The sequence below is a fragment of the Mandrillus leucophaeus genome, unplaced genomic scaffold (assembly GCF_000951045.1).
Source record: "Mandrillus leucophaeus isolate KB7577 unplaced genomic scaffold, Mleu.le_1.0 Scaffold199, whole genome shotgun sequence".
Lineage (NCBI taxonomy): Eukaryota > Metazoa > Chordata > Mammalia > Primates > Cercopithecidae > Mandrillus > Mandrillus leucophaeus.
The window spans coordinates 585,194-606,852 of NW_012102020.1; the positions used below are offsets into that span (position 1 = coordinate 585,194).

Sequence of the window (21,659 nt, forward strand, 5' to 3'; positions counted from 1 at the left end):
GCAGTGGCGCGATCTCGGCTCACTGCAGCCTCCGCCTCCCGGGTTCAAGCGACTCTCCTGCCCCAGCCTGCCGAGTAGCTGGGACTACAGGCGCGCACCATCGCGCCCGGAATTTTTGTATTTTCGCAGAGACGGGTTTTCACCATGTTGGTCAGGCTGGTCTCGAACTCTGACCTCCGGTGATCCGCCCGCCTCAGCCTCCCAAAGCGCTGGGATTACAGGAGTGAGCCACCGCGCCCGGCCTCTGATTTACTTATCTGTACATCTCCATTCACGTAATTCTTTATTCTCCTAGTCATGCAACGAGCCGATCGTGACCAGCCTGGCCAACACGGTGAAACCCCGTCTCTACTAAAAATACAAAAATTAGCCGGGCGAGGTGGCGGCGCCTGTAGTCCCAGCTTCTCGGGAGGCTGAGGCAGGAGAATGGCGTGAACCCGGGAGGCAGAGGTTGCAGTGAGCCGAGATCGCGCCACTCACTCCAGCCTGGGCGACAGAGCGAGACCTTGTCTCCAAAAAAAAAAAAAATGCAACAAGTCTAAAATCGCTTTTTTATCACTAACCCCTACGCCCGGTGGACTCAGGAGCCCCAGACTGAACCCTTGACTCTCTCCTCCGCTAGTGTGAGCAATAAGCCGTGCAGTGGTTCCTGTCTGTGCGCTCTCGTCTACGGGTCTTTTTTTTTTTTTTTTAAATTTTTTTGGTCACAGTTATATGTGTACCTGCCTTTTAAACGTTTATGTATTTTATTGTAAAAAACCAAAATGCCACTTTAACCATTTTTAAACAATAGTTTAAGAAAAACAGCTTTATTGAAATACTCACATACCGAACAATTCACCTACTAAACGTGTAAGGTTTGGCCGGGTGCAGTGGCTCACAGCTGTAATCCTAGCGCTTTGGGAGGCGGAGGTGGGAGGATCGCTTGAACCGAGGAGTTGAGACCAGTCTGGGTAACATAAATTCAATAAAATTTTTAAAAGTGCAGTTTAATGGTTTTTGATATATTGCATTATTAATTTTTAAAATACTGTCTAAAATATATATAACAAACTGACATTTTAACCATTTTTAAGTACAATTCAATAGAATTAATTACATTCACAATGTAATCATCACCACTGTTTCCAAAACTTTTTCATCACCCCAGATAAACTCTAATCGTGAAGCACTGACTACCCATTTCACCTTTCCCCCTAGCCCCTGGCACCTTCTATTCCACTTTCTGTCTCTATGAATCTGGCAATTTTAGGTATTTCATATAAGAGACTTATACAATATAGGATCTTGTGTGTCTAGCTTATTTCTCTTAGCGTGTTTCTGAGGTTCATGCACAGTGTGGCATGGATCAGTACTTCATTTTTCGGGCTGAATAATAATTTGTTTTATGGATATACTTGTTACATTTTGTTTATCCATTGGATGGACGTTGGTTTTTTTCACCTTTTCGTTATTTGAATACTGGCAATACGGACATCTGTGTACAAATATTTGTTTGAATACCTGTTTTCAGTTCTTTTGTCTACATATCTAAGAGCGGAATTGCTGGATCCTATGGTAATTCTGTGTTTAGCTTTTTGAGGAACTGCCACATTTGTTTTCTACAGTGGCTGTACCATTTTACATTTCCATTAGCAGAGTATGAAGTTTCCAATTTCTTCACTCCCTCACCAACACTTGTTATTTTCCGTGCCATCCTAGTACATGTGAACTGGTATCTTAACTCTGTGTTTTAAAAAATGGTGGTAAAATATAACCAGACTACCGTTTTAACCACTTAAAAATGCTTTTATTTTTGACTAGAAAGAAGGGAGGAAAATTTTAACCGTTTGTAATGGTATGGTTCAGTGGCATCACCTCCATTCACACTGCTGTGCATCCGTCACCACCGTCCCATCTCCAGAACTTTTTAATCCTCCCAAACTGAATTTCCATACCCATTAAGCTCACTGTTCCTCCCTCCCCCTATCCCTGGCAACCACCGTTCTCCTTTCCATTTCTGTGAACCCACCTGCTCTAGGTACCTCCTATAAGTGGAATTTTCATAGGTATTTGTCCTTTTGTGTCTGGCCTGTTTTTAGCATAATGTTTTCTAGGTTCATCCATATCGCATGTGACAGGATTCCCTTCCTTTTGAGGCTGAATAGTATTCCAGTGTATGTATATGGTACGTTAAAAGAAACCTATTCGTCTGTAAGTGAACGCTTCGGTTGCTTCCACTCTTGGCTATTAGAAATAATGCTGGTGTGAACTTGGGTGTACAAATGTCTGTTCAGGGGCCTGTTTTCTATTCTTTTGGGTATATACCTCGAAGTGGAATTTCTAGATCATATTGTAATTCTATGTGTAATTGGTTTTGGAAACCACCATACTGTTTTCCACAGTGACTGTGCCGTTTTACATTCCCAGCAACAGTGCATGGGTGTCCAGTTTCTCTGCACCCTTGCCAACACTTGCTGTTTTCTGGGTTTTGATGGTAGCCATCCTAATGGGTATGAGATACTATCCCATTGTAGTTTTTATTTGCATGTCCCCAATGACTAAGGATGGCGAGCATCTTTGCATGCATTTATTGGCCATTTGTATATCATCTTTGGAGAAATATGAAATATCTATTCAAATCCTTTGCTCATTCATTCTTTTTGTTTCTGTTTTTCTCCCAAAACCTAGAAAAAGCCACAACTTTGCCTGTCATTTAATCAGGTTGTTTTTTTGAGTTGTGGGCGTTCTCCTGCCTCAGCCTTCCGAGTAGCTGGAATTACAGGCATGTGCCACCATGACCAGCTAATTTTTGTATTGTTAGTAGAGACGGGGTTTTACTTTGTTGGTCAGGATGGTCTCAATCTCTTGACCTCGTGATCCGCCTGCCTCGGCCTCCAAAAGTGCTGGGATTACAAGTGTGAGCCACCGCGTCCGGCCTGTTTTAGTTTTTATCCACCATAGATGAGTGTTTTCGGTTCTGGAACTTCGTATAAATGGAATTCTTTTTATTTTCTAGGGCTACTGTAACAAAGTACCACAAACTTAGCAGAAGTTTATTCTCTTTCAGTTCTGAAGACTAGAACTCCAAACCCAAGATGCCAGCAGGGAGCAGGGACGTGTACATTGAAGGCTCTGGGAGAGAATCTGTTCCGTGCCTTTCTCCTTAGCTTCCAGTGTGGCTGCAATCCATGGTGTTCCTGGTTTGCAGCTGAGTCACTCCGGTCTCTGCCTCCACTAGCACATGGAGCTTCCCAGTGTGTCTGTCTTTACATGGCCGTCTCCTCTGTGTGTCTCTGTTTTCTTACTGGGATACTAGTTATATTGGATTAAAGGCCCTCTACTCTTTGTATGAACTCCATTATATCTGCAACAACCTGTTTCCAATAAGAGCACATTCTTAGTTACTGGGAGTTACGACTTCAGCATATCTTTTTGGGGGTTATTCATCATAAGGTTCAATTTTTTTTTTTTTTTCTTAGACATACTCTCGCTTCATCACCCAGTCTGGAATGCAGTGATAGGATCTCGGCTCACTGCAACTTCCGTCTCCTGGGTTCAGGTGATTCTCCTGCCTCAGCCTCCTGAGTAGCTGGGATTACAGGCACGCACCACCATGCCCAGCTAATTTTTGTATTTTTAGTAGAGATGAGATTTCATCATGTTGCCCAGGCTGGGTTCAAATTCCTGACCTCAGGTGATCCGCCCTCTTTGGCTTCCCAAAGTGCTGGGATTACAGGTGTGAGCCACCGCACCCGGCCTAGGTAGTCGTTTTTTAAGTATTATTCCGCTGTTGACGATGCTGTGTATTATTGGCCATTCTCCACTGATAGTGCCTCAGTTGCTTGCAGTTTTGGATATTATGAATAAAGTTGCTGAGAAGATTCTTGTACAAGTTTTTTTGTGAGTATGTGTGGCCTGATGTTTTCAGGGTTTTTTTCGGTAAATACTGAGGAGCTGGAATTACGCAGCGTAGAGCAGGTACACATTTGGTTTTCTAACAAACTACCAGCCAGGCACAGTGGCTCACGCCTGTAATCCCAGCACTTTGGGAGGCCAAGGCAGGTGGATCACGAGGTCAGGAGTTCAAGACCAGCCTGGCCAAGATGCTGAAACCCCATCTCTACTCAAAATACAAAAATTAGTTGGGCATGGTGGTAGGCACCTGTAATACCAGCTACTCAGGAGGCTGAGGCAGAGAATTGCTTGAACCCAGGAGGTGGAGGTTGCAGTGAGCCGAGATCACGCCACTGCACTCCAGCCTTGGTGACAGAACGAGACTCCATCTCAAAAAAAAAAAAAGAAGAAGAAACTACCAGATCGTTTTTGAAAGTAGTTGTGTCATTTTGTAATCCCACCAAGAGCATACAAGTTCTGGTTTCTGTACATCTTACCAACTTTTTATGTTATCTGTCTTTTAAAATTTAACCATTCCAGTTGTTTTTTATTATTGATAGTAGTATCCTGTTTTAATTTCAATTTCCAGGTGACTAATGATAGTGTTCTTTTTCATGTGCTTATTGGCAGTTTTGCTCTCTTCCATTGTAAAGTGTCTGTTTAATTCTTTTGCCCCTAAATTGTTTATATTATTCAGTTGCAGACATTCTTTATATATGTTGAATACTGGTACTTTGCCAGGTATTCTTAATTGTTTTGATGAGCTGAAATTCTTTTTTTTTTTTTTTCGAGATGGAGTCTTGCTCTGTCGCCCAGGCTGGAGTGCAGTGGCGGGATCTCAGCTCACTGCAAGCTCCGCCTCCCGGGTTCACGCCATTCTCCTGCCTCAGCCTCCCGAGTAGCTGGGACTACAGGCGCCCGCCGCCTCGCCCGGCTAGTTTTTTGTATTTTTTAGTAGAGACGGGGTTTCACCGTGTTAGCCAGGATGGTCTCGATCTCCTGACCTCGTGATCCACCCGTCTCGGCCTCCCAAAGTGCTGGGATTACAGGCTTGAGCCACCGCGCCCGGCCATATGATGAGCTGAAATTCTTAATTTTCATGAAGTCTCCTAAATTTTTCCTTTTATAGTTTACTGCATTTTATGGCCTAAGAAACCTTTTGCTACCCTCAGGCTAAGATATTGCTATGTTTTTTTCTAAAAGATTTATAGTTTTACCTTTTTTATTTTTTATTTTTTGAGACAGAATTTTGTTGTGTCGCCCAGGCTGGAGCACAGTGGTACTATCTTGGCTCACTGCAACCTCCACCTCCCGGGTTTAAGCGATTCTCTTCCCTCAGCCTCCCGAGTAGCTGGGACTACAGGCATGCATCACCATGCCAGGCTAATTTTTGTATTTTTAGTAGAGATGGGGTTTCGCCATGTTGACCAGGGTGGTCTTGAAGTCCTGACCTCATGATCCGCCCGCCTCAGCCTCCCAAAGTGCTGGGATTACAGGTGTGAGCCACTACGCCCGGCCAGTTTTAGCTTTTATGTTTAGGTCTTTGATCCATTTCATATTAACTTTGAATATTGTCTAAGAGGAGGTTGAGGTTAACTTTTTCCTATATGGGTATCACTTATTCCTGTACCTTTTGTTGAAAAGACTTTTTAAAAAAATAATGTGGGTCTATTCTGTTTCATTGATCTGTTGATTCTAATATTAGTGTCACACTGTCTTGATTACTGTGAATTTAGAGTAAATCTTTTTTTTTTCTTTTTGAGACAGAACCTTGCTCTGTCACCTAGGCTGGAGTGCAGTGGTGTGATCTCAGCTCACTGCATCCTCTGCCTCCCAGGTTCAAGTAGTTCTCCTTCCTCAGCCTCCTGAGTAGCTGCGAATATAGGCATGTACCACCATGCCTGGCTGATTTTTGTATTTTTGATAGAGACAGGAGTTTCACCACATTGGCCAGGCTGGTCTCGAACTCTTGACCTCAGATGATCTGCCCGCCTCGACCTCCCATTACAGGCGTGAGCCATTGTGCCCTTCCTCTGTATATTTATTCTTTGTAGAGACGGGGTTTTGCTATGTTGCCCAGGCTGGTCTTGAACAGCTCGCCTTAAGCAGTGCTCCCGTCTCAGCCTCCTAAAGTGCTGGAATTACAGGCCTGAGCCACCTATTTAAATTTTTAAATCAACTTACCAGTTTCTACTAACAGCCTGTTAGGAGTTTGATTGGGGTTGCATTGAACTTAATAGAACAATTTGGGGAGAATTGACATCCAAACAACAGAGTCCTTGTATCCATGAAAATAGTGTATTTCTCCGTTTGTGTAGGTCACCTTCAATTTTTTTCAGTAATGAAGTTACAATAAGGTCATTAGAATGGGCCCTAATCCATTATGACTGGTTTCCTTATAAAAAGGAGAAATTTGGACACAGAGACAGACACGCACAGAGGGAAGATGATGTAAAGACACAGAGCACGACGCGAGGCTGGAGGACTGGAGTGATGTGTTCACAAGCCAAGGAACGTCTGAGGTTATCAGCACACCGTCAGAAGCAAGGAAGAGGCAAGGAAGGATCCCCCACAAGTTTCAAAAGTGTCTTGGCCCTGCTGACACCTTTATTTTGGACTTCTAGCCAGAACTGTGAGACAATAAATTTCTGTATTTTCAAGTCACTCAATTTGTGGTACTTTTCTATGGCAGCCCTAAGAAACTAATGTTTATCCCTGATTATATTATGACTTTTGAGACTGTTTTAAGTAAAATTTTTTAAATGTTCAGTATTGTTCATTGATAATTTATAAAATTAACTTTGTTAACACATAACACGTAAAGTGAATCTACTCATTTACTTTATGTATTCTTAATTTATAGAAGGAAGGTTGTAAGAAAGCACATGTATGAAATAGCTTTGAAAAATGAAGTATTTGAAAGTGAATTAGTGTGATGGAGACAGGTGTGTTTTACATTTGGATTTCTCAAAAACGAATCCTATAGTAGGGAAGAATCAGCCTTAGAATGTCTAAATTTCCTTTCTGTTTGCGACTGTCATTGTAAAAATTGATGCAGGCAAGAATCACAAATGGATGCCAAAACCCCTCCTTGAAAGTTTGATGGAGAACTGAAGACTCATATAGTCTGAAAATATCACCTTACAGATTGCTTACTGATACAGTTGAGAAGCCTGTTATCACAGTAATGGAGTGATCACAGTTAACATTATCCATGGTACAGACAAATATTGCGGCCTCCTGATAGGATGAGCGTAAGGCATAGCCTGAATCTCATTGTGAGAAAACAAAAATCCAAGTTGAAATTCTACAAAACGTAGTTGTTAGTACCTTAAAAATGTCTATTATGGAGGCAAAGCCTTAGGAATCATTCTAGTTTAAAGGGAGGTTAAAAGACAATGACAGCTAAATGCAGTGCATGACCCTGGATTAGAACATGGATTAAGACAAAGGTTGCTATTAAAGACATTATGGGGATAGTGGGTGAAATTTTTATCATTGATATGATAGGTAATATATCATTGTTAATTTTGTTGAACTTGATCATTGTATATCAAGATCAGGAGATAAGGACAGCATCTCTTATGAGGTGTACACTTAAGGATTTGGTGAAGGGTTATGATCATGCAACTTTCAGATGGTTCAGAAAATACACACACACACACACGAAAGACAATGTGGCAATTTAAAAACTTCATGAATCTAAATGCAGGTTAAATGGGGGTTTATCATACTATTTTTGCAATTTCTGTAGATTTGAAAATTTTCAAGATAAATATTGAGGCAGAAAGTGCAAATTTATGTTATTTTCTTTTCGAGACAGGGTCTCAGTTGCCTAGGCTGGAATGCTGAGGAGCGAACTCGGCTCACTGTACCCTCCACCTCCTGGGCTCAAGCAATCCTCCCACCTCAGCCTCCTGAGTAGCAGGGACCACCGGCACACACCACTATGCCAGGCTAATTTTTTTTATTTTTTTGTAGAGATAGGGTCTCACTATGTTACCCAGGCTGGTCTTGAACTCTTGAGCTCAGGAGTTCATCCTCTTGCAGGAGTTTCACCACGTTGGCCAGGCTGGTCTCAAACTCTTGACCTCAGATGATCCACCCGCCTCGACCTCCCAAAGTGCTGGGATTACAGGCGTGAGCCATCGTACCCGTCCTCTGTATATTTATTCTGTGTAGAGATGGGGCGTAGAGGCGGGCGGATCATCTGAGGTCAAGAGTTCAAGACCAGCCTGGCCAATGTGGTGAAACTCCTGCAGGAGTTCACACTCCTGCCTCATCCTCGCAGAATGCTGGGATCACAGGCGTGAGTCAGCACTTTGCCCCTGATTGCCATTTATAGCCACACTACTTGGTGATGATCCAGCCACACTGATGTACATACTGCTTCACAGATCATATGCTTATTTTCCAGAGCAGTTTTGGGCTTTTTATTTTTTAACTATCTCTTTATGTTTTGCACCCTGTGCCCAGCCCAGGAATGCAGATTTAATTGGGAGAAGGGAACTGCTGTTTACGTGGTGCTGCAAGCAGTCTAGTTCAGTGATGGGAGGACAGTTTTATGAACAGCTCAACTGTTCAAGTTAAGGTTTATTATTTATTTATTTTTATTTTTCATCCAGTATTATACATTCGGGTCTTTAACTAACTTGGATTTTTCCTTCAAAATAAAATAAAAAGCATGGGGACATATTTCCTTAAATGGGTCCCGGCTGCCTCGGAAGAACACTTGCTGTGAAGAAGCAAAATATCGAGTGTAGTAGGAACGTTTAACTGCAGTGGGTTTCAACGGAAATTTTAGAGTTAATCAGAACTGAAGAGTGTCGAGAGTTGTCTCCAACAGATGGCAGAAATTGTCTAGTCACTTTGTATAAAACTGAGATATTCAAATTCCTCATAAAATAAGAATTGTTTAAGAAATAGCAAGCAGGCCAGTTGCAGGGGCTCACACCTGTAATCTCAGTACTTTGGGAGTTCAAGGCAGGCAAATTGCTTGAGCCTTGGAGTTTGAGACCAGCCTGGCCAATATGGCAAAACCCCTCTCTACAAAAAGTACAAGAATTAGCCGGGTGTGGTGGCGGCGCCTGCAGTCTCAGCTACATGGGAGGCTCAGGCAGTAGCATTGTTCGAGTCTGGGAGGTGGATGCTGCAAAGAGCTGAGATTGCGCCACTGCACTCCAGCCTGGGCGACAGAGTGAGATTCTTGTCTCAAAAAAAAAAAAAAAAAAAAAGGGCCAGGCACAGTGGCTCACGCCTGTAATCCCAGCACTTTGGGAGGCCGTAGGCGGGCAGATCACGAGGTCAGGAGATTGAGGCCATCCTGGCTAACACGGTGAAACCCCGTCTCTACTAAAAAATACAAAAAACTAGCCGGGCGTGGTGGCGGGCCCTGTAGTCCCAGCTACTCGGGAGGCTGAGGCAGGAGAATGGCGGGAACCCGGGAGGCAGAGCTTGCAGGGAGCCGAGATTGCCTCACTGCACTCCAGCCTGGGCGACAGAGCGAGATTCCGTCTCAAAAAAAAAAACAAATAGCAAATGCAAGACCGGGCGCGGTGGCTCAGGCCTGTAATCCCAGCACTTTGGAAGGCAGGTGGATCACATGAGGTCAGGAGTTCGAGACCAGCCTGGCCAACGTGGTAAAACCCCGTCTCTACCAAAAATACAAAAAAATTAGCCAGGTGTGGTAGGACAGGCCTGTAATCCCAGCTACTCGGGAGGCTGAGGCAGGAGAATCGCTTGAACCTGGGAGGTGGAGGTTGCAGTTACCTGAGATCACGCCATTGCACTCCAGCCTGGGCAACAAGAGCAAAACTCCGTCGACAAAGAAATAGTAAATGGACTGGGTGCAGTGGCTCACACCTGTTATGCCAGCGCTTCAGGAGGCCAGGGCAGAAGAATTGCTTCAGCCCAGGAGTTGGAGGCTGCAGTGAGCTGTGATTGTGCCACTGAACTCCAGCCTGGGCAAGAGTGAGATCTTGTTTCCAAAAAAAAAGAAAAAGGTGAATGAAGACAATTTTAACTTGTGTCTGCAGTTGAGTAACTTACTGATTAATTTAGATTCAGTTTGTGTAGAAATAAATAAAATTTAAACATCTGTCACTCATGGTTTAACAAAAGTGCAGTTCTCTGCTTGCTGTAATTGGGCATCTTCTGTAAACTGCGTGTGCCTTTCCTTTGCCTGTTGTGGTTTTTAATTGATCTGTGGAAGTTCTGGTTATATTCTGGACACTGATTCTCTGGTGATTTATGTATTTGCAAGTAACTTCTAGTTTGTTTTTAACTTCATGATGTCTTTCATCACATGGAAGTTTTAATTGTTTTGGAATTTATCTCATATGTTCTTCTTAGTCATTTATAGTTTGTTTTTTCCGTTAAAAACTTTTTAATCCACCTTGAATTTGAGTATTGTATGAGGTAGGCATCTTAACTCCCCCTGCCCTTGATTGCCACTTATAGCCACACTACTTGGTAATAATCCAGTAACACTGATGTATGTACTGTTTCACTAATCGTATGCTTATTTTCCAGAGCAATTTGGGGCTATGTATTTAATTTTTTTTTTTTTTTTTGAGATGCAGTCTCACTCTGTCACCTAGGCTGGAGTGCAATGGCGTGATCTCGGCTCACTGCAACCTCTGCCTCTCGGGTTTAAGCTATTCTCCTGTCTCAGCCTCGTGAGTAGCTGGGATTACCAGCTACACAGCACATGGACTGGGCGCAGTGGCTCACACCTGTTACGTCAGTGCTTCAGGAGGCCAGGGCAGGACAATTGCTTCAGCCCAGGAGTTGGAGGCTGCAGTGGGCTATGTACCACCACGCCCAGCTAATTTTTGTATTTTTAGTAGAGATAGGTTTATTTGCCTTGTTGGCCAGGCTGCTTTTGAACTCCTGACCTCAAGTGATCCGCCTGCCTCCACTTCCCAGAGTGTTGAGATTAGAGGCGTAAGCCACGGCACCTGGCCTGGGCTTTTTGTTTTTTAACTATCTCTTTATCAATAGCTGTGTCAGTACCACACATGCTTAGTTTAATTCTGCTTAATGATATGCTTTGCTTTCTAATAGAATACGTCTGCCTCCATTATTGTTTTCCTAAACTAGCTACTTAAAAAATTTTTTTTTGAACAAAGATAGGGTCTTGCTGTGTTGACCAGGCTGGTCTTGATATCCTGAGCTCAAGTGTTCCTCCTGCCTCAGCCTTCCAAAGTGCTGGGATTACAGGCATGAGCCACTGTGCCCAGCCTCTTAGCTACTATTTTATTGTATCTAATGTGTAAAGTAATTTACTTTTTTTCCGGTTTTATTGTAAAAGATACGTAACATAAAATCTGCCGTGTTAACCATTTTAAATGTACAGATGCGTGACATGAAGTACATTCACGTGTTTGTGCAGCTGTCACCACCATTCATCTCTGAACTTTCTCATCTTCCACACTGGAAACTGCCCATTAAACAATAATTCCCCATTTGCCCCTCCCCTAGCCGCTGGCAGCCTCCATTCTTTCTGCCTCTGCGGGTTTCGTTACTCCCGGTATCTCGTACGAGGGGAACCGTACAGTATCTGGCCTGTGGTGTCTGGCTGTTTGGCACAGCATCGTGTCTCGAGGGTCCATCGAGTTCTAGCATGTGTCGATCCTGTTTCCTTTTTTGGCCGAATACTCCATTGTGTGTGTATATATCTTAATGGATGACTGTTATAAAAACCAAGTGTTGGCCGTCCTATGAAACGGGATCTCTGTAGTTACGATTCGTATTTCTCTAATGACTGTCGATGTTGAACATCTTTTCATGTGCTTATTGGTCATTTGTATATAATCTTTGGAGAAATGTCTGTGTAAGTCCTTTGCCCCCTGTCTTTTTTTTTTTTTTAGTAAAGACCGGGTCTTACTACGTTGCCCAGGCTGAAGTGTACGGGCACAGTCACAGCCCACTGCAGCCTCAAACTGCTGGGCTCAAGTGACTCTCCCACCTTGGCTTTGCAAGGTGCTGGGCTGATAGGCATAAGCCACCACACCTGGCCTTTTGCCCCCACAGCACCCCCGCCTTTTATTTATTTATTGAATTTTTGAGACTGGGTCTTGCTCTGTTGCCCAGGCTGGAGTGCCGTGGCACAGTCACAACTCACTGCAACCTCCGCCTCCCAGGTTCAAGCAATTCTTCTGTCTCAGCCTCCCGAGTAGTTGGGATTACAAGCGCCCGCCACCACTCCCGGCTAATTTTGTACCTTTTGGTAGAGACGGGGTTTCACCGTGTTGGTCAGGCTGGTCTCTAACTCCTGACCTCAAGTGATCCACTTGACTTGGCCTCCCAAAGTGCCGTGATTACAGACATGACGGTCTACCGTCAGTTGTTTTATTTGGGTGTTTTTTTTTTTTTTTTGGAGATGGAATCTCCCTCTGTCACCCAGGCTGGAGTGCAGTGGCACAATCTCGGCTCACTGCAACCTCCACCTCCCAGGTTCAAGCGATTCTTCTGCCTCAGCCTCCTGAGTAGCTGAGACTACAGGTGCGTGCCACCACACCTGGCTAATTTTTGTATTCTTAGTAGAGACGGGGTTTTACCATATTGGCCAAGCGGGTCTCAAACCCCTGACCTCGTGATCCACCTGTCTCAACCTTCAACCTCCCAAAGTGCTGGGATTACAGGCGTGAGGCACCGCTCCCAGCTTACCTTAATTTTTTAAATGAAAATAGTGTGACTCTGCAGTTTCCCTGAAAAAAGTCCAGAGTTTCATAGATTCTACTTTGAGGATTGCTGATCTAGGTCTCAGTTTAAGCCAGCTGAGTATCCGGCTTTTTAAGGAGCCTTATATATGTCTCCCCTGTATATACCATTGTACTGTCTTGAATAGATCCTCCTTAGTGACCAAAATAAATGAGAATTCAGCATACTGCATCCCTAATTGTTTTGGAGTCACATCACTGTTTTTTAGTTTCTCTATTGCAGATTTTCCAAACTGCTGGCCTGCAGGCCATAAGAATCCTGTGTGTATGTTTTTTTGTGGTCCATCCAATGCCAATATTTAAGTTGGAGGATTTCTTATTAACATCTGGATTGCTGGATTTTCCTTTTTTTTTTTTTTCTTTTTACTTGGATACATTTATGGGGTGCAAGGGTAATTTTGTTACATGTATAGATTGCATAGTGGCCAGGTCAGGGCTTTTTAGGGTATCTACTACACAGAGAATGTACATTGTACCCATTAAGTCATCTCTCAACATCCACCCCTGCCGTCTCTGGATTTTCTTGAGAAAGCGAAAGTATGGCATGGACAGGCCTGAGTTTCCCACCTGAGTTTCCTGCTAGTCGTAGTCAGCTGGAGCTGAGTAGCAGCTGCCCCTTGAAACAGGCAGATGGGTTCTCTTTTTTGGGTGTTCCCGTTTTACACTTTACAAAACAGTGTCTTGTTTTATAGAATAACATTCTTGTCAGATTTGCTGAGGACACATACATGCACTTAGGTTATTTTCTGACCCGGAATTATCTTTCAACTCCAGGGCGATGATTTTTTCTCTTTGTATAGCTTACTGTTTCTGTAGTCCTGCAGATGCATTTCACATGTCTGATGATCCTTGGGTTAGCTTTTAGGCTTGAGAATGAGGCCCAGGACAAAAGCTCTGTGTACATAGAAGGGTATTGGTGATGGGCAGATGTTGAGTTCCAGCCGATGGAAACCTGGCCTTTGTGCTTTGCCATCCCTAACTGCCCGATTGCAGAGGACTCTGCTGTGGGTCCCCACCTCTTACGTTAGCTGCTCTGGCTCTCTCTAGATCTGTTCCTTTAAAGAAATATGCGTGTGTGCACCTGCACCCATATTCAGGGAGAAATGCCAGTAAGTCAAGGTTCTGATTTAACGGTTTATAAACCCCGGGTTCTGTTTTTGGTCCCTCACTCTGGATTCTATTGAGCCTCTCTCTAGGCAAATAGGAGGCAGATTCCCTTCTAGTTCTACCTCAGCTGTAGTCTTCCCTTCCAAGAATTTTTTTTCCTTCATTTCTGCTGTATCAATTATCTCTATTTTGTTGCCTTTCCATTTTCTAGAAATTTGTTATTTTAAGTAGGGCCGGGCACAGTGGCTCACGCCTGTGGTCCCAGCACTTTGGGAGGCTGAGGTGAGCAGATTGCCTGAGGTTAGGAGTTTGAAACCAGCCTGGCCAACATGGCGAAAACCGGTCTGTATTAAAAATACAAAAATTAGCTGGGCATGGTGGGGCATGCCTGTAATCCCAGCTACTCAGGAGGCTGAGGCACCAGAATTGTTTGAACCCAGGAGACGGAGGTTGCAGTGAGCTGAGATTGCACCACTGCACAGCCTGGGCAACAGAGCAAGACTCTTGGCTCCAAAAAAAAAAAGATTTTTTTCAATTGGTTAACTTCCTCTGCTAATCTCTGCTGTTGTAGGATTACAGTTTTTAAAAATTCTTTTACTGTCATTTTAATGGAGTTTAGAGGAAGGGTTAAGTATATGCATTCATGTGCCATTTCAAACCCAAAACCCTAAACCTCTGGCCTTATAAAATGGAATTCCAGGCCAGGCGCAGTGACTCACGCCCGTAGTCACAACACTTTGGGAGGCCGAGGCGGGTGGATCACTTGAGGTCAGGAGTTCTGAGACCAGCCTGGCCAACATGGTGAAACTCCGTCTCTACCAAAAATATAAAAAATTAGCCAGGTGTGGTGGCGCATGCCTATAATCCCAGCTACTCAGGAGGAGGCTGAGGCAGGAGAATTGCTGGAACGTGGGAGATGGAGATTACAGTGAGCCGAGATTGCGCCACTGCACTCCAGCCTGGGCAACAGAGCAAGGCTCTGTCTCAAAAAAAATAAATAAATCTAGAAAAAAAAAAAAAATTTTTAAAATGGAATTCCAAAAGGAGATATTGCTGTAGTTGTTAATAGTTGTATATTTTAATTTTTCATTTTAGTATTAGTTTTAATGGAAGACCAAAGTTACCATAAAATTGTGTTGCTTATAATGTTATTTTATTTTTTGATATGAAATAGCTGATGACTGTCAGCCAGTTCGTCTGTTAAGTAAACCTGGGGAATTGAGAAGAGAATATGAAGAGGAAATAAGTAAGGTAGGTGCTAAATATTCTTTTTTTTTGGAATATTTCTCTGCTGTGTTTTTAGTTTCAGATTTTAATTTAGTTTTGTGTGCTTATATAACTAGTATATCTTGAAATATGGATAATTTTAATATGTTTTGTAAGGGCTTTGTTTTTTGCCATAGTTTACTTCTACATGATTAATGCTCTTATGTGATAGTGTTCCCTAAGCATTTACATATGAAGGAAATTTTTTAATTCTTTTTTTTTCCTAATTTAATCCATACCAGGACATTTTTTTATTTCTCTAAAGTTTTGAGCTTAAAGAAAAAGGGTGGTAGATTATGGGTTTAGATGAGGAAAGGTTAAAGCGCTAACTGTGAAGTTCCTAAATAGGAAAAGTACCTAAAAAGCAGTGTTTACAGTGAAGCATTATGTTTTAATTACATGTAAAGTTTTACATAAATAGAGCTTTTTCTCTTTTTTTGTTAGTCTTCACAATTTTGTGTGTAATTCTCACTTGTAATACATCTCAGGCTGGGTGTGGAAGCGCACACCTGTGATTTCAGTGCTTTGGGAGGCTGAGATGGGACAGCTATCTTGCAGGAATCTACTCCAGATTTGTACTTCATTTGAGATCATTTAAATCTCTGCCAATTTGTTCTTTTTCTACTTTATTCTTATTATGAAATATTGCAAGTATACCAAAGCGTTCAGAAAAGGATTGCTCTTTATTAATCACTTTTAAGGTGGAGGCAGAGCGACGGGCCAGCGAGGAAGAAGAGAACAAAGCCAGTGAAGAATACATACAGAGATTGTTGGCAGAGGAGGAAGAGGAGGAAAAAAGACAGGCGGAAAAAAGGCGAAGAGCGATGGAAGAACAACTGAGAAGTGATGAAGAACTGGCAAGAAAGCTGAGCATTGATATTGTAAGTTGTAGGAGAGAACGTTGAGGTACGGTCATCCCTTGGCACCCACTGCAGAACCCACTCAGAGGAAGAATCAGCTCCTTGTGTTCCCAGGTCTGCATCCCACAAAGACTGTCTTTTCCACCCCAGGCTGGTTGAATTTGAGTGTTCGGAGCCTGCTGATACGGAAAGCTAACTATTAGCATTTCTATTGCTTTGACTGTGGTTTTCTTTTTATTTTTGAGATGGAGTCTCGCTCTGTCGCCCAGGCTGGAGTGCAGTGGCCGGATCTCAGCTCACTGCAAGCTCCGCCTCCCAGGTTCACGCCATTCCCCTGCCTCAGCCTCCCGAGTAGTTGGGACTACAGGCGCCCGCCGCCTCGCCTGTCTAGTTTTTTGTATTTTTAGTAGAGACGGGGTTTCACCGTGTTAGCCAGGATGGTCTCGATCTCCTGACCTCGTGATCTGCCCGTCTCGGCCTCCCAAAGTGCTGGGATTACAGGCTTGAGCCACCGCGCCCGGCCTGACTGTGGTTTTCAAAGAACAGAAGAGATGGCGTTGCCATAATTAGAAGCTATTGATGACATTTTTGCTTTACCTAAAGTAAAATTGTTTTGCATATTGTTACATGTTTGCTCTAGTCCAGGTTTTGGGGTTCCTGGTTTTCTGAGACAGGTCTTACTCTGTCACGCAGGTTGGAGTGCAGTGGCATAATCACGACTCACTGCAGCCTCGACCACCGGGCTCTGGTGACCCTTCCAGCCTCCCGAGTAGCTGGGACTACAGGCTTGCACCACCATGCCTAGCTGATCTTTTATGGAGACACGGTTTTGCCATGTTTCCCAAACTGATGTCAAACTCCTGGGCTCAAGCCATTCACCTGCCTCAGCCTCCCAAAATGCTGGGTTTATGGCGTGAGTCACTGCAGATTGTTTAAAAACTTTTTTATATGTAAGAAAGCTATTCAGTGAAGAATGAAAGCTTCCTTTTAAACCTTCTTTCACCTCTCCACTCCCGTTCCTTTTCCAATTATATCAGTCTCTTTCCCCAAAGGTAACCACTATTAACAGTTTCTTACAACTTTTTTCTTGCCAGGGTGCAATGGCTCAGGCCTGTAATCCCAGTACTTTGGCAAGCTGAGGCGAGAGGATTGCTCGAGCCCAGGAGTTTGAGACCAGCCTGGGCAACAAAGTGAGACTCTGTTTCTACAGAAAAATAAAATAATTAGCCGAGTGTGGTGGTACGTGCCTGTAGCTCCACCTACTGGGAGGGGCTGAGGCAGGAGGATCCCTTGAGCCCAGGAGTTTGAGGTTACAGTGAGCTGATCTCGCCACTGCACTTCAACCTGGAAGAACGTCTCAAAAAAAAAGCTTTTTTTCTTTGTTCACCTAAAAAGGATTATATAAAAGCAATCACACTGTTTTGCTGCTTGCATTTTTTCCACTTGATACATCTTAGAGATTTTTCATATTACTACATGTAGTCAATCTAATTCTTTTAAAGAGTAGAACAATATTCCATTTTATGGATGTAAATCACATTTTGAAAGTAAAGCACATTAAATTTTTAGATAATGTATTAAACTTGGATGTTATGCTTCCTGTAGTTAAATTGCTGCATGTAAAACAATGAATTAAAGGGCGTGTGATAAAACACATACTTTAAGATCAGAGGGTACAGTGGAGCCTAGTGGTTTGAACGAGCCTGGGAGAGTAACCTGGGAGTGCTGTTGACATAGGAACTCTCCTATTTACTCCAAGTCTATTAAATCAGAGTCTCTGGGGATGGGACCTAGGGAATTCTATCTTCAGAGGCATCTAGGGAAGCGTGAAACGTTCAGGTTTGAGAGCCTCCGAAAACAATTCCTCAGCTTTCAAATAACAGATATCTTAACATACACTTACCATCGAATCATGGGAAATACAATAGGACTATTGTCTATTGTATTTATTCTATTGTATTGTTTTTTGAGACAGGTCTTACTCTGGGAAATACAGTACAATAGAATAAAATATATATGCGTTTTTTATATATACATATATTTATATGCATATATGCGTATATGTACATATATATTTTTATATATATACACACACACTCTTACCAAAATGAGTATACTCAGAATTGGGAATATTTTTCTTTTTTGAGAAGCATACCATTCATAATAATATACCCAAATTTTGGGTTATATGCACCTTTTTATGTGTCTTTTGAGTAGAATCACTTTAGAAAGATACACAATCAGGAAACTAAATAAAAGTCATTGACCAATGGAATAATAATTGGAATAGGGAAGAAATATATCTAGTTTTCCCATGGTATTATAAGAGTAGATTCATTGACATTGTAGAATAATTTTTTAACTTATTTTTTATGAGTAGATTCATTGATATTGTAGAATAATTTTTTAACTTATTTTTTATGAGTAGATTCATTGATATTGTAGAATAATTTTTTAACTTATTTTTTATGAGTAGATTTAATTGTAGAATAATTTTTTAACTTATTTTTTATGAGTAGATTCATTGATATTGTAGAATAATTTTTTAACTTATTTTTTATGAGTAGATTTATTGATATTGTAGAATAATTTCTTTTTAACTAATTTTTTTGGAGACAGCCTCTCACTCTGTCACCCAGGCTGGAGTGCAGTGGTGCAGCCTCAGCTCCCAGTTCAAGCAATTCTCCTGCCTCAGCCTCCCGAGTATCTGGGATTACAAGCACCACCACACCCTGTTGATTTTTGTATTTTTAGTGGAGATGGGGTTTCGCCATGTTGGCCAGGCTGGTCTTGAACTCCTGGCCTCATGTGATCCACCCACTTCAGCCTCCCAAAGTGTTGGGATTACGGGCATGAACCACCATGCCCAGCCTAGAATAATTTTCTATTTATTTATGAAAGTTTGGTGGTTTAAGGCCAAATATTCATCATCACCATATATGAACTTTTCCATTAGGGTAGTAAGAAACTTATGAGACTGGTACAGCAAGTAAATGTTTATGATTTTTATTGATATGCCCTTAAAGTCCAGAACTAAAATATTATTACATAGAACTCTTCTTTCAGGTATATCCACAGCTCTTTGAATATGTCCATATAGATAAAAGTAATTATGTAAAATTATTTATTAGAAAAATCAACAGGCTGGGCGCAGTGGCTCAGACCTACAATCCCAACACTTTAGAAGGCTGAGGTGGGGGAATCACTTGCTTCTAATAGTTGGAGACCAGCCTGGGTAACATAGTGAGACTTCATCTCTACAAAACATTTTTTAAAAAGTAGCTGGGCATAGTGGCACATGCCTGTGTCCTAGCTACTCGAGAAGCTAAGATGGGAGGATTGTCTGAGCCCAGGAGGTTGAGGCTACAGTGAGCTATGATCACTCCACTGCACTCCAGCCTGGATGACAGAGTAAGACTGTCTCAAAACAAAACAAAAAAACCCACCTAGCCAAGCATGGTGGCTCATGCCTGTAGTCCTAGCTACATGGGAGGTGAAGGCAGGAGGATCACTTAAACATGGGAGGTCAAGGTTGCAAGGAGCCGTGATTGCTGCACTGCGCTCTAGCCTCGGCAGCAGAGTGAGACCTGTCTTTAAAAAATAAAAAATAAAAAAATAAAAAAATAAAAAGGCTGGGCATGGTGGCTCACGCCTGTAATCCTAGCACTTTAGGAGGCTGAGGCGGGCAGATCACAACGTCAGGAGATCGAGACCATCCTGGCTAACACGGTGAAACCCTGTCTCTACTAAAAAAAATTAGCCGGGCAAGGTGGCGGGCGCCTGTAGTCCCAGCTACTCGGGAGGCTGAGGCAGGAGAATGGCGGGAACCCGGGAGGTGGAGCTTGCAGTGAGCTGAGATTGCGCCACTGCACTCCAGCCTGGGCGACAGAGCGAGACTGTCTGAAAAAAGAAAAGAAAGGAAAGAAAAATCAACAGGAATTATCAGCTGATGAGATTAGTATTATGCCTTATTTTGTGCTTGATGATATACAGTAAAAATGTAATTAATTTAGACCAACTTAGATGAACATATTTATTCTGATTTTTGCATGGCCAGTATTCAAGGGATGTATAGAATTTAAATGGAACTGTAATTTCTGAAAAATGCTGTTTGGATTTCTGAATTTGTCAAATTAATAGCTTATTTTATCATAAAGTTCTCTCTCATAATGTCTGTTACGCTTTTTCTATTGTTGAAGAACAATTTCTGTGAGGGAAGTATCTCGGCTTCTCCGTTGAATTCCAGAAAATCTGATCCAGTTACACCCAAGTCTGAAAAGAAAAGTAAGAACAAACAAAGAAACCCTGGAAATATTCAGAAGTAAGTGAGCGTGGCTATGAATTATTTATTGACCTCCTACTATATGCCAGCGTTTTCTGTTCATATAGACTACTGATTCTCAAAGTTTGGTCCATGAACTTTGTATAAAGATAGTCTGAGGTTGAGGTAAAGTGAAAAGGAGAGAGCTACTCACACAGCTTCCTCGTGGCTAGCATGAAGAGAGAGGTGAAATGTGGCAGGCTTTTCACTCAGCCAGTTATTGCGCAGATTTATACTTCATCTTACTGGCTCAGGATTTCCACTTTTCTCAAAGTGAACCATCAGATTCCTCTTCCTCTTGGTTTAAATTCAGATGAATAAAACTGGTCCCGGATAGGCTTATCTTCATTGAAGGAGTTTACAATTTGTCTTCGTATTTCTTCTCTGTTACACCGAATGCATGAGCCAGTAGTCCCAGGTGGCGAAACTGAGCTTCACCACAGCACCCTCCAGGGTCAGGTACTCGGTGGGGTTGGCGGCTTTATGCGAACATCAGCTTTCCCGTGTGATTCGTAGTTGGAAAAGTTTAAAAACCACCGTGTAGACTTGAAAAATACGTAAGGACTTCTGGTTTAACTGAGGAAATAAGTGCAGATAACTCACCTCCTTCCAAGATTTGTTGGAATTTTGAATTTGGGGTGGGACGAAGCTTAGGAGAAGGGAATGTTAAATGAGGGAGGTACTATTTAAAAAAAAAAAAAAAGATATGACAATATCAGGGTCGCCAGTTCTCGATGTGGAAAGTAAAAATGAAGAGAAAACCACTAAAATGCAGAGGTACTTCATATGGATACAATATTCTGCTTAAGGCTATATAACTCATGAATCTTTATGTATCTAAATATATACTTTGAAATACTTAAAAATAAAAAATTACCAGAAATACAAGAAAAAACTAAGGACTTAAAAGCAAAAATTGAGAAACTGACGGATTAAAGTTGTAACAATATTAAAAACAGATAAAGTCTGTTTCCTAGAATATATGAAAACTCCTCTAACTCAACAACAGAAGACAAATAATTAAAAACTGGACAAAGGGACTTGAGTAGACGTTTTTTGCATGATGTACAAATGGCCAATAAGTACACGAAAATATGTTTAACATCATTAGTTATTAGGGAAATGCATATCAAAACCACGGTGAGATAGCATTTCATACCCATTAGAATGTCTATAATCCACAGAAAGGGAAAAGAGTAAGTGTGGACAAAGATGTGGAGAAACTGGAATCCTTGCGCATTGCTTGGTAGGAATGTAAAGTGGTGTCGTGGCTGCAGAAAACAGTTGGTGATTCCTCAAAAAGTTAAACAGAATTAGCACATGACCCAGCAATTCCACTCCTAGGTATGTACCCAAAAGAACTGAAAGCAGGTATTCAAACAAATGCTAGTACATGAGTGTTTGTGTCAGCATCTTTCAGATAACCAAAAGGTAGAACAACCCAAATGTCCATTAACAAATGCACGGGTAAACAAAATGTGGTGTTCCATTTTATGTGAATTCCAC

General features: G+C 42.2%; 1 protein-coding gene across 1 annotated transcript in view; it reads left to right on the forward strand.

Moving 5' to 3' along the window:
* Positions 1-21,659, forward strand: part of RNF168 (ring finger protein 168, E3 ubiquitin protein ligase) — a 32,893-nt gene that overhangs the window by 635 nt on the left and 10,599 nt on the right. Inside the window, exons 2-5 of the mRNA XM_011978701.1 lie at positions 9,172-9,193; positions 14,874-14,957; positions 15,674-15,853; positions 20,032-20,153. Coding sequence (XP_011834091.1) covers positions 9,172-9,193; positions 14,874-14,957; positions 15,674-15,853; positions 20,032-20,153 — 408 coding nt within the window. The remainder of the gene's footprint in view (positions 1-9,171; positions 9,194-14,873; positions 14,958-15,673; positions 15,854-20,031; positions 20,154-21,659) is intronic.